Here is a 13,488-nt window from a genome sequence, read left to right as displayed (position 1 = left end):
CTGGGGCTGGAGCCGCTGGCCACCCGCCCTCCCTCTGCCCTGGCCCATGCGTTCTCTGTCCTTGCGACTGCCTCCTGACTTGCCCATAGGAAACGATTCCACCATTCTCAGGCTCCCTTCCCACAGCAGCCAGGGCTGCTGATCCCCCAGACTTTGGACCCGCTCTCCAATGAGAGGCCTCTGGCCGCTGAAGCCCCCAGGGGCCTTTCTCCCCAAGGAGGCATTTGGGGAAACTATCTCACGTGCCACTGACTGCCCTCCACCTGCCAGGGCCCTGGGGCTGTGGTTCCCCCCACACACACACACACTCGGGGGTCAGCACACTGTACCTTTATTCCTCTCTGCCCAGGGCAGCCCTGGAAACCTTGAGTGCCGTTCACGCCAGGAGGCCCACGCTCACCCTGCCGGGAGAGACAAATGCATTTACAGATTGGAGCTCCTTGTCACATGCTTCCATTGAGTTTGCTTTGCCGGGAAAGGCGTGTGCTAAAAAGTAGATTTTGCTGGCAGTGATGCTATTTGATCCCGGTGAAGCCTGCGGCACCCCTGCACCCCCATAGGCCGTTCCTGCCCCTGGAGGGAGTGGGGCCTGGAAGGGTCTGCAGCTCCAAGGGTACCTCCCTGGAGGATCAAGGGTGGGCAGGCCTCTGGGTACTGGGTGCTGGGAGAGTCCTCGGCCTGCCAGCTGCTCTGTACCGTCCCTGGTTCAGCTCTCCAAAGGGTCCTGGGGTCAGCCCTGGCCCCCAGCACTGCCAGCTGGGACCCCATGACTTCACCTCCTCCCCACCAGGCCCTTTATCCACATCCCAGAGCTGGGCTTCCTTCTAGTGTCTCAAAGCCTCTCAGACCTCATCTGTCCCAGGAACTGCTTCCCGAACCCCCAACTGGACCCGTTGGCTACTGACAACCCAAATCAGCAGACTTCCCTTAAAGGCCGTGACCCCGACGCCAGCCTGACTAGGTTCCCCTAGGCCCCTGCTCCAGCTCGCTCCCGTCTCTGCTTGGACGTCGGGATTTGCCAGACACTGGGCATGCCCTCTTCGGTGGCCCCCAGTCTCCGAGGCCATCAAGTGTCTCCCTCCGAAACAGGACCAGGAAAAACCCCGCACCTCACGCCCACATCGGTCATGTCCCCGTCACCGCACTGTGCTCCACAGTGCAGAGATCTGAGGGCAGGTGTTGAGGAAGTCAGAAACTGACGTTGTCCCAGTAGGAAAGTCACCGGAAATGGAACAGATTATGAACCCCCCAATTCAACCCAACGTGCGAGGAGCAAGGAAGGAATAAAAGCTTCAAGAACAAATTATCTTGTACTTACGGGTCCGCCCTCGTCACCAGGATAGCCTCGATAGCCATCCTCCCCGGGAATGCCCTAGAACAGAGTGAATCGATTCCTCGGTTAAAGCCCGTGGTTTCCTTTGTCCCACACTCAAGTGTCTCGCTGACCCCTCCCTTTGATAGAGCAGTGCCACCGAGCAGCGCGGCTTTCGCTGTCCCCTTGAACTTGGGCTTCTGCTCATTATTGATCCATCGGGATCTTTAAGGCTCTGATCTACCAAGAGAGCCTGTCCATTTCCTGTAACTTAGACACATCTGCAAAGAATCCCTGCTGATCACCCACAGTGAGGTTGTCAGTGATGCCCGCCGATTTCAACAGTATCTCATAAAATGAAGAATCAATGTATGAGCGAACAGAGGCCCTCACCCCAAGGAAAGAGAGAAGGCGGGGGGCATCCAGCGCCCCTCGGGCCTCCTGTTGCGCCCCTGGGACTCCGCTGAGACCTAGCCCCAGGTGTAAGGGAAGGCCAAAGCCGCCTTACCTTTGGCCCGATGCTGCCAATGGGCCCGCGGTCTCCCCTTTGTCCGGAGCATTTGCAGGGAACGCCACAGCAAGCTTTCTCGGCAATGTTGTCCTACCAAAAGGAAAAGAAAGTTCAAGTCTCAACAATGCCTAGAAAAAAAAAAGCACAAATACACCAGGAAGTCGAAATCTGATGTGCGTGGATTTCACAGTGAGAGATGAAGTCCTGCCCACGTGGCATTCCCTCCGAGACGGGCTTAGCAGTCAGGACGGCGGTGGGAAGTCACGAATGGGAGCGTGAAGAGTGACCAAAGTCAAACAGATCTAAGGACCAAAGTCACCTCAGGATGGGCCTTCTTTCTAAAAGTTTCCAACATACATCTTCAAATTTCAAATGTTAAGCATAACTTACATACTCTTAGGCTCCAAAGAGCAAGACCTAAGAAACAAATTGCGTATGGCTGGGACAGAAGGCTCTCGAAAATGGAGATCATACACCTTCCTCATAACCACGGTCAGAGCAGACTCGGGCGCCACCTCCGAAGAAGCCTCAGGAAGAGCAGACCCGTAGTCCCTGCCTCTTAGCCACCAGCACCAGCACTTGGGGTCACCAGCGGGGCCACACTCAGCAGACACCCTCAACGTTCCCTTCCCATCCCAGCGCCTGACTTCCCAGGGAAAGCGCAGGCCCGAGAAACAGCTCCGACTGTAAACTCATGGTGCTCATGCACTTTCCTTGCACCGGGCTTCTTATAATTTTCATTTTCTTCCATGTCCCGGGTGCGTCAACTCACACAACTCCTTCCACCCAATAACCAAATAAAATCCTAATTCCAGCCCTGGGAAGAAGGAACAGTCAGTTTGTCCCACGGGCCACTCTTGCCACCAGCAAACGCCCCCCAGATTGACTACTCAGTCCCACATCCCCCAAAGGCCCGCCCCACTCCCGACCCGGGGGCTCGCACCTGCAGCCGAGAGAGGCTGAACCCGAGCATCAGGAAGCCTCATGCGGGCACCTTTATCTGCTCCAAAGGAAACTAGAAGGAGGCAACGGAAATGCTCCTCTGCCCAGAAAGGGTCTTTCTTCTCCTGCATAGCTTTGTTTTTGTGCGCCAGCTTTCTGATGCCGACAACACTGTTTCCGGTTTGGGCACAATCACTCGGATGCTTTGCCTTCTGGCAATCTTACAATGGACAAGATACTCGTGAAAGGGAGCAGAGGAAACCACCAGGTGACACCACCAGCATGCCTAGAGACCCACCGTCCCGCCGGCTGTGTTCCCAGCTCTTGGATACCCCCGTATCCAGGGCTCGCGCAGGGGGAGGCATTAAGGCAGGTCCCTCCCAAGTCAATTAAATGAACTAAATTATTGAATAACCCACCCAAAGGGTCCCTCTGCCATTCATCGTGAAACAAGAAAAAAACGTCTTGGTTATCTTAAGATGACAAGGAATTTGGTATCTAGACCGGTTTGTGTGCAGAGACATGAAACTCACGAGCTGCTCCGCTAGCTCGTAGTCCAGGTCCAGCAAGTTTAGCCTCAGCGGCCTGTTGTACAGGAAGCCTCGCCCGAACTCCAGCTGCATCAGCTGCTCCAAGTTGGCTACCCGTTCAAGGCCCACCAGGATCAGAGCCTGGACCCCTGCAAGGAGAGACGTTCACTGTGGCTCGGCCCGTACTCCAAACCACAACCTCTTCACCCTCCCGACTTTCTATTTTAAAAGAAAACTCCGGTATAAAATGTGGCCTTCACCTGGAAGGTATGGACTCAAACTAGGTAGCGACTCTGGAGAGTGAACGTACTAGAACGTTGGACGCCTCTGGGCAACCTTCCAACTATAGAACTAAGCTGATCAGAAGAAATGCAGGAAGTGACGTCATGAAGCATATTCATACATAAATTCTTAAACTCTGGCCTTACAGAACACAGGGGTGCTGTGGGGAGAGCTGCAAGGCCCCTCCTTCAAAACCAGATTAACAACAGTCTCGTCTTCTTTGCTCGGGAAAAGCCAGCTAAGAAATAGAACGTGCTTAGGGTAAACAGTGCTTCTCTAGGCCTCTGGTGTCGCCGTTCACTTTCTGAAAGTCAGTGCTACAAATTCCAAAGCAGATAAGCAGTCAGATGTTATATCTGGAAATAGGCAGCCCTGTTTATCTAATCTCCTTAAATTTGGAAGATGCGTGTTCATTATTTGTCTTGCATTGGAAGGTCTTTTTGCTTAAAACGGTGGTATTTTTGAGCTGTGATCAAAACGTCATGTTCTTTTGCAAAAGCCTCATGCTTTCTAGATGTTCTACCCCCTGAACGAGTCTGAGCACCTGCGGGGCCTCTGTCAGGACTTGGTGATAAAGCCATCTGTGGTATGAGGGGCACCCTGGCAGCCCCAGGCAGGTGACAGAGGACCAGGCTGCGGGGAGGAGACCCCCGGGGTCCCCCAGAGTACTCCTGCCTCTCACCCAGGCCAATTTCTCCCATTCAGAAAGCCCACAACCCACCTTCTTGTCGGAGAGCCTCAGACGCCTTTTGTAAATCAGCCAGACTTCCATCCACTCCATCCGTGAAATGAATGACCACCTGAAAATAAAGGATAGCTCAAACCCCAGCCACAATTAGAAAGAAACATTACAGACTCCCAGAGGGGAGATTGGACCGTTCAAACCCTCCACCTTACAGCTGAGGACACTGGGGCCAACACTGAGAAACCATCATGCCCCGTGCATAGCTTTTTGATACTGTGCCATAAATGAGGGATAAAATTAACGAGTCTATTGTGGTGCCTGATTTACTAAAAAGCATCACAATAAAAATAAAAACAGTTTATCTCATTTTCCTATTTATGTGATGAAGTTTCTAGAAATTGTGTGTGTGTCTATGTGTGTCTGTGTGTGTTATGGGCTGAACTAGGTCCCTCCAAATATCATGTGCGGAAGCCCTAACCTTCAGTACCTCGGAATATGCCTGTATTGGGTGATAGGGCTTTTAAAGGGTCATTAAATTCCGTGAGGTCATTGGGGTGGCTCTAATCCACTGTGACTCCTCTCCTTCTAAGAAGAGGAGAGTGGGACACACGGAGGGAAGACTGTACGGAGACGGAAGAAAGCGGCCTTCCGGAGGTCAAGGACAGAGGCCTCCGAAGAAGCCAACCCAGTGGACACGCTGATCTCAGACTTGCAGCGTCTCCAGGACGGTGAGGATAAATTTCTGTCGTTTCAGCCATCGGTCTGTGTAACCTGTTGCGGCATCTGAGCAGACTAGTAGAGTGTGTGTGTGTGTGTGTGTGTGTGTGTGTTCACACTGCAGCTGTTACATATATGTGTGTGTATCTACAACACATGGAGAGAAAGAGAAACAGAGCGTGATGTCCTTAATGGTCAGGACTACAATGAACCATGAATTAATCTTAACTTCAACTCAGTCAAGCTTAATCCCAGATTTCCAGGAATCTTCCTGCAGAGCATTAGTAAAACCACTACAATGAGGAAGACTACACTTCAGACCGTCAGGATCAGCAGGCGGTAAAGCACCTTTAGGTTCGGGCACTGCCACCCCATCAAACATGAAGAGTGTGTACAGACAAGGAACACCTCGGGGAAGGGGCATCTGGACACGGAGGTGGTCCTCCCGACCACCAGAAGCCAGAGAATGCAGGGGAAGCTGAAAGAAGGGGGAGCCCGCGCTCACCTTTACACTGTCCGGTGAGGACTGTCGGAACTTGTTCTGATAGACCTTCAGCGTGTCCGCAGTGAGGACATAGGGGTGCTGGCTACGCATGTTACGGAATTTCTCAAACAGCTCTGGCTGGTACTCGGCAAAGTCGAAGGCCTCCACGGGGCCTGTGGGTGTGTTGGCCACCACCGACACCCGCACGGTGGGCATCTGGCCGCCGCTGCAGCTGATTCTTTGCATCTGGCTGATTCTATTCAAGACAGCATCCACCTTGGACTCAAGGCCCTTCTGGGTCACAAATACATTCTGATCCCTCGATCCATCAAACCCCAGAATCACATCCAGATTACAGGCTGCAAGAGGGAAAGTAGGCAATGAGCTTTAAGGCCGAGATGAGTACGGGCACCGGGCACCACACTCAAGGGCAAAACGAGATCCTCTGTGTATGAGCTCTGAGCAGTAATCTGGTCTGCCTCTCTCTCGGGGAGCACCGGTGCTGACTCTTAGGAACTGAGTATAGGCCATTTTAATGGGTTTGCTTTTCTGGGGTGTTAATCAATTTTGGCCTGCTATCCAGTCAGTGTTTACATGCATTCCCAGATTGTGCTTTAAATTAAATGAACTCAAATACTCTGATCTCAAATAGTTGATCTAATAAAACCTATACACAGAAACAGGGATCCCAAAGTCTGAATTATCTGGGGGATCCAGGAATAGAGGGAAAAAGTAAATCTCAGAACAACAAAATACAGACTTCCACCCTTACCCTGAGAGGTAACATATCCTTGTCAACAACAGGGGCCAGGTGGTTGCCAGGACCCCACCCTCCCGCATATAAGGAAAATGCCTGAAGCAGCCAAAGGCACAAGGAAGCCGTGGGCCAGCACCGGGCACCTGAATAACTCAAGTCCTAAACATCGGCACGACAGGATGAAAACGTACACATAAAGGGGACCGGTTACCTTTGGAAATATCAGTCACTCCCGGACATAAGGTTTCATGCATTGCATCATGCAGAGTTTCCAGAACTTGCTCGCTCAATTCAGACAGCTCCTGGACGTTCCCCACTCGGAACGCCGTGGCACTGTTGGACGCTATTTTCCCAACCTCCTCGGAGTCGATGTTCTTCACGCCCACGGCGAACACTTTGACCCCTTTCTGGGTGAGTGCCAGGCTGGCCTCCTGGGCGTCCTCCACCGACTTTCCACCCGTGATCACAAAGGCTATCTGCGGGACCCTCTGATCCAGGCGGCTGCCCGCCTCCGGCACGAAGTGATTCTGCCGCAGGTGCTCGATGCCCACCTTGGTGTTTGCGTGTCTCCCCCCTTTGTAGACCACTTTGTTGATGGCGTCAATAATCTGCTGCTTGGTGGAGAAGTCCTTCAGGAAGAACTCATCAGTGGGGTCAGAGTTGTACTGGACCAGCCCCACTTGGATGGAGTCACCCCCCTCGTACAGCGTGTCCACGATTTCAGACACGAAACGGAGCACTTCCTGGAAAGTGTCCCTCCTGAAATTGATGGAGCCATCCAACAGGAACACAACGTCTGCTTTCTTTTTCTCTAAAAATGATTAAAATGGAAATGAGGAGAAATTTGGTTGCCATATCCACACCAAACATAGAAAGTGTAAAGTAATTGGAAAAAGACATTCCCATAACTTATTCACAGAGAACGCCTTTGCTCTATTCCATGCCTCTAAAGTTCCCAAATTCACAGCCACCATTACGCTAAAAACAAGAAGATAAATGATAAATCATCTGAATCAAAAGACAGAAGACAGAAGGACTTGGGGAAACTGAGAACTGAGTCCGATTATCCCATGCAAAATGGTATCATATCGCAGATTCAACGGTCCATAAACTCAGATGTTTTAGGAAATGCCACTACCACTTTCCTTCTGGTCAAAAATAAACAATGATGTCTGACAGGAGTTGAGGGAGATGTGCTAGAGGCAGATCAAAAAAGGGCTGGGAGAAACAGATGGGAAAATGGGAAGCAGACCCCATACACCTTTGGAGGATTGCCTGCCAGCATGCCAAGAACTTCATGGAACCCTGCTAAAAAATCAATGGCATTTGGGGGTAATTTCCTAATTATAAGCAAACCATCAAGACTGGAGGAAAATAGGGGCATGGACTAGCCAACCTCAAAGATTCTGTCCTATTCTGAGAGCCAGTGAATCAATGGCTAACGGTCAATGCACCTTCATAGGACCTTTCAATGGGGCTCTGACTAGCCTCCAAGAACCCTCATGAAAGAATCACTGATTCTGTTTGCTGGGATATGTTTCCTTCTACAGTTTCAACTGAATCATTTTTCCCGTATTTAGTTTCTAATTTTATGTTCAGCAACAACCCTAACAGATGAAAATTATTAAAATAAATGCTAATTCTATTTCCCGATTAAAAGATACTTGATGACACGCTCTGTAGTTACAGGTCGCACAGGTCGTACCTGGCCGTGAGGGAGAAGGTATGTCCACTCCTGGAGGTGCAGGTGTGACCCCAGAGGGTCCAAAGGCATGCATGACCCTGTCTTCTATGCTGGGGAGCTCTCTGAACTCTCGCACCGTGAAGACCAGTCTGGGGTCGTTGGTGATGGTCTGTAGCTCCGTTCTGTCGATATTTCGGTCTCCTACTCCTAAACTCACAATCCCTGAGGAGCTAATCACTTGTGAAAACCTGGAAATATCATCCTGAGATTTTCCACCCAGAAACAGAACCAGGTGTTGGGGCACCCCGTCTTCTATCCGGCTCCCAGCAGACTTGACAAACAGGTTTCTTGCCACAAATTCCAGAGCTCTGCCAGTGTTCAGTGGGGACCCCCCTCTGAACCTCAGGCGACGTAAGGCATCGAGCACAGCGGCCTGGGATTTATGGGTCTTCAGGTAGAATTCTGGGAAGACCTCATTGCTGAACTGTACAACCCCAATCCTCACTTTATTGGGGCCGATGTTGAGTCTCCGGACAATCTTGATCACGAAGTCCCTAATATGTGCAACGTCATCAGGCTTGATGCTGTCAGAGCTATCAATTAGGAAGACAATGTCTGCCGCATCGCTCTCAATAGCTGTGGACGGAAAGAAAAGAAGAGGAAAACTCAGCACACGACTGGTTTATCTGGTTTTGTTTCAGCTTCCGTTTCTGAACTCTGCCTTATATTGCACCACAATATTAATTAACAGTAAAATTATAAGCTGATGTACATGTGTGTATGTCTTGAGCTTTTTAAAATTAATCCCTAAAAATTGAGCCTTTTTCACCAAAACAATTTCTGCTTTTTGAATTATTCCAAGTTCTCCAAAACTTTCTCTTTCTAAGTTTACTCTATTTTAATTTTGGCTTTGCGGTCTGGGTTACAACTAGTTTTAAAAAAATGTAAACAGCATTTAGAAACCGGATTATCAGAATCTACAGAACCGTGAGCTGCTACTACCAGAAGGGATCAAGATAACCCGGAACGACATCTTTGGTATACAAGCAGAGAGAGACAACTGAGGTCAAAGGTCCTCTCTGTCCGAGGCCACTGCTTCGGTAGGGATGCCTGGAGAATGCCAACTCTGTCCCAGTGTGCCACGACAGCTCCCCAGGTGTTTGACTCATGGGATTTCCTCCTGCCCACATATCCTTAGCATTTATACAATTTTTTTTTTGTTTCCACTGTTATTTTCCCTGTTTTCTTTACATGAGTCCATTTTTAACTACAAAATTAGCTACAAAGTCCCAGGAAAGATGAGCCATGTTTCCCTTTTAGTTAGAATTCTAGGTCCTTCTTGGATGCCATCTTACTGAGCTATTCATACATTGCCACTCAACAAACGCAGCTTCTTTTGCCTCATAAATCACTAGGCTACTTATAACGGAAACACAGCACAGCGAAAGCTGAGCAAGTCACAGAATTGAGCCATTAACATTGAGAAAGAGGAAAGCTGGCCCAGTACACACAGCCAGGCCTTGGGTTCTCCTGTAGAACACAAAAGATTTCGCAGAACATCAACATCAGAATCATATGCACACGCTGACAAAAAGAAGACAAAAATAACCAAACACCTGCCATCCTGGCTAATAGGAATGACTGCTGCTTCTTTACCAACTACAGATTTAGCCATAAGATGTAGAAAGATATCTAATCACAGAATTACTTTCACTTCTTGACAATATCGGATCCAGGCCAAATTGCCATTTCCTTAAGTCTTCCACAAAATTGCCTGCCACAAGCTCAAATCCTATCCTAAGTCCTTTCTAACACCCTCGTACTGGACGCTCCATCATTCCCCGTCACTGAGCCTCCTCCCTCCTTGCAACACGCAGTAGATATAACTAGCTCAATATTAGGTGTCCCTTTATTTTAACTTATCATGAGTACTATGGATCTTTGAACTTATTTTTTTATATCCAAAAAAAGAGAGAGAGAGAGAGAGAACAGCTCAGAGAACAACAACAAACACCCCATCCTACCTGGAGAAGGATAGCGGGTGCTGGCCAGGATCTTCTGTATCTGCTCCGAAGTTAGGGTTGTGATGGGGGTCAGCAGTTTCTGCTCCAGGCTGGGCAGCTCCCGGAACGTGCTCACTGAGAACACATATTCAGGGCTCAGGGAGATCTTAACCAGTTCTTCCTGGTCTGCATTCCTCGCGACGGTAAACGGTGCCACACCAGACTGCTTGAGCTCGGCTGCAGAATCGTCTACCTCATCATCAGACTTCCCGGATGAAATGAGGACCAGGAACTGAGGGACACCCTCTTCAATCCGGCTTCCCAGGGGCCTCTTGAAGATATTCCTTGACACGTACTCCAGGGCACCCCCAATGTTGACCTGCCTTCCCCCTTTGGGCCTCAGCCGCCTCACGGCGTTCTGCACTTCATCCTTGCTGGAATGGGCATTCAGCAGGAATTCCACCCTGGGATCCTCGCTGAACTGGATGACTGCCACCCGAGTCGTGTCGAAGCCCACGTCCAGGTAGTCAACCAGCCTCTCAATGAGGGTGCGGATGTACTGAAATTCGGGACCAGCACTTTGGGACCCATCGATGAGAAAGACCACATCCTTCTTGCTTCCAACACCTGCGGATCACATGTTATCATGGGTGTCAGCTTCGTTGGCACCAAATTCTTAGTGTTCATGACACCTTAGTGTCATGGAATCACTTCCTGACAGGCAAAGTACCCTCATTCTGACTGTTCTAGCTAAAATGCCAGTCCCAGGAGCGAGTTACAGCGTTGCAGTGATTACAAGTCAGGGAGAAGAGAAGGAACCAGCAAAAGACAAAGAGGAGTAACTCTGAGGGAGGCCGAGAGTAGCCACACAAGAGCCATGTCTAGACCAGGAGGGGTGGTGTTTCAGGAAGGAGGTGATCTCAGCTGTGACATGCATCAGCTTCTTATGGACCCAGCAAGATGGCATCTGAGAATTGATCACGGAGGGACCTTGACAAGAGTGCTTTCCGTGGAGTGGTGAGAGTGAATGACAGATCAGGGTGGGTTCAGAGGGGAATTGTAAAGATTTAAATAACTCTTTTAAAAGGAGACTGAGGCACTGCTGGAGGGAGAAGCAGGCATCAAGAGAGAGTCTTTAAGAAAGAAGAAAAAGTGATGTGTTTGTATCGTGAAGGGAATCATCCTTCCCGTCCTTGGCAGAAAACCAATGAGGCAGGACAGAGAATGGTGGATGGCACCTTGAGTAGGTGAGAGGGGCAGGTGCCCAGGAGGCAGAGGCGGCTCACCTGGGAACAGGTGGGGGCTGAGATACGAGCAGCACGCTAGGAAGAAGGAGAGTGTAGAAGAGGCAGGAGAGGAAGAAGGCAAAGGTAGAAAAGAGTCATTTTGAAAAGTGGGAGAGCAAACATGCTGTAGAAATCCGTGCTTGTATTTAAAGTAAAGAGATCGCGTGTGCACTATGACAAGATTTCCAAAGTGCATTCTTGAGAACTCTGGTACCACAGGATGCACCATATAAAAGGACCCTGCAGTCAAATAAATTTTGGAACTGTGGCATCCTCTTACCGTACTGGAGATATGAAAAACATCATGGGGGGGGGACCTCTTTTGCTTTGTTTATCCCACTGTTTCCCAGATTTTTTTTGATCACAAACCCTTTAGAACATTCCATAGAAGCCTGTGGGGCATGCTGTACTCTGTCCTGGACACCAGCAAGGGAACGCTGGCCCTTCTCAACTGTGCCGTGTCTGTCACCCTCACCTCCTTCATTCACTCAAAGGGCACCATATCCAGCATCTGACTTTTCTCTCACTTGCTTCTACTTTTCCCTTCCTTTTTTTCCCTTCTGCCTTTCATTTTTTTCCCTCTCCACACCATGAGGCTGCAGATGGCACTCTGTAGAATGTAAGCCCCAAGGGAGCAAGGATGCCGCTGCCTCCTCACCACTGCGGCCCCCTCCACCCAAGTGCCTGGGGCGGGCAGGCCCTAGGTGGGCACTGTGAGGGGGACGGATAGATCTCAGTCCCCTTCATTCTCAGCAGCCAGGTTCCCACAGTTTTCTAGCTTATTGCAGTCAGGCCTACAAAAGGGGGACAGGAAAGATGAAATAGAACGAACTACAGTTAGAAGAGCAAGGTAGACGCCTGCCGATTAAGATATTTACTTCTCAGCACCAGCCACATTCAAAAGCAACCATCATACTTTGGCTCTGGAAATACCAATATTTCAGAGACTATGCCCCAGCTTGGGGGACCCTGTGGCTGAGTTCCCTCCCTGATCACAGAAGGCTGGCAGCTGAACCTGCAGGGGCAGCTTAGAGCTGATATTGAGCTGGTGCCGCCGATGAGATGGCCCCATCCCTTCTGATATTATGCAGAAGCCTCTACGCAGTCTTAGGGGTCGGCACAAAAGCCGAGCATATGCACCTCTTTGAAACTTTAATTTGGCCCAAAGCATGAATCGTAGCATGTCCCCAGACCCCCGCCACTTCTGGCCACTGAGACCAAAGGCACATGGCCACTTATTCTTCATGGAAGGCCAGTTTTCACCGCATATGGTAGAGAAAACCAACAGAGAACACTTCGGAGCCCACAGTCCAAACAAGTAGCTCCGGAGGTTTCTAGGAACAAGGACCCAAGGACTCCCCTCCTTACCCGGGCTCGTTGGGGGGAGCAAAACTGGCTGCAACCTGCTTAGCTCTTCCCGGTTGAGCTGGATGACTCTGTCAGAGATCACCTGCTGGACGGTCCCCAGCTGCCGGAAGGTAGGAATGGCCACGGCGAAGTCGGGGATGAAGGAGATGGTCTGCATCTCCGTGATGTCGGCATTCCCGATGCCGATGCCGATGGGCACTGCCCCTCCCCTCTTCACGACCACCGAGGGGCCCCTCACGTCATCCCCAGACCTGTCCGCCGTGAGGACGATCAGGAGCTGGGGGACACCTTCTGCTATCCTGCTTCCGGCCGAGCTGATCAGGATATTCCTCAGGACGAAGTCCAGGGCAGCCCCCGTGTTGGGGGTCGGCCCTCCCAGTAGGGTCAGCCTGCGTACAGCGCTGACCACACTCTGCTGGTCCATGTAGGAATTCAGGTAGAACTCGGGTCTGGTCCGGTCGCTGTACTGCACCACAGCCACGCGAACCCGGTCCGGGCCCACATCCAGGCTCTCCACGACTCTCTGGACAAATTCTTTCAACAGAGGGAAGCCGCTCCTGACGCCCTCAGAGCCATCAATCAGAAACACCACATCCTTTTCACCTGAAACTGGGAGGGAGACAGCCTCAATGACACAAGGGACCCAAAGGGACCATCTGCCATGGGTTGTGGTTGGGCTGCATCATGGCCCCACACAGGTATCCAATTCAGACTCCTCAGACTTTGTTGGGTTGGGGGGCTCTGCAGGTACAATTACATGAGGTGTCTGGGGCATGAGCAAATTATCCTGGATTATCCGGGTAGACCCAGTGTAATCAATCGTGTGTCCTTCTAAGAGGAGAGAAGACAATGAGAGTTCGAGGAAGAGCTCGAAGGGAGGAAGCAGAGGCCAGAGAAGGGAGAAGATGTTCTGTGCTGCAGGTGCAG

At 50.6% G+C, this 13,488-nt stretch overlaps 1 protein-coding gene across 3 annotated transcripts in view; it reads right to left on the bottom strand.

Annotated features, from left to right (window-relative positions):
* COL6A3 (collagen type VI alpha 3 chain) overlaps positions 1 to 13,488 on the bottom strand; it is a 65,163-nt gene that overhangs the window by 33,880 nt on the left and 17,795 nt on the right. For all 3 annotated transcript variants that reach the window (XM_040638703.1, XM_040638706.1, XM_040638707.1), the window contains 10 exons: positions 12,562 to 13,170; positions 9,929 to 10,534; positions 7,926 to 8,540; positions 6,432 to 7,031; positions 5,485 to 5,822; positions 4,299 to 4,377; positions 3,299 to 3,444; positions 1,821 to 1,913; positions 1,319 to 1,372; positions 330 to 401 (listed from right to left, as the gene is read on the bottom strand). In XM_040638703.1, the coding sequence (XP_040494637.1) occupies positions 330 to 401; positions 1,319 to 1,372; positions 1,821 to 1,913; positions 3,299 to 3,444; positions 4,299 to 4,377; positions 5,485 to 5,822; positions 6,432 to 7,031; positions 7,926 to 8,540; positions 9,929 to 10,534; positions 12,562 to 13,170 (3,212 nt within the window). The remainder of the gene's footprint in view (positions 1 to 329; positions 402 to 1,318; positions 1,373 to 1,820; positions 1,914 to 3,298; positions 3,445 to 4,298; positions 4,378 to 5,484; positions 5,823 to 6,431; positions 7,032 to 7,925; positions 8,541 to 9,928; positions 10,535 to 12,561; positions 13,171 to 13,488) is intronic.

The sequence above is a fragment of the Ursus maritimus genome, unplaced genomic scaffold, assembly GCF_017311325.1.
Source record: "Ursus maritimus isolate PB19 unplaced genomic scaffold, ASM1731132v1 scaffold_1, whole genome shotgun sequence".
In the NCBI taxonomy this organism is placed as follows: Eukaryota; Metazoa; Chordata; class Mammalia; order Carnivora; family Ursidae; genus Ursus; species Ursus maritimus.
Note: the sequence above shows the minus strand (reverse complement) of the source record. Positions and strands in the feature narration are given on the sequence as shown.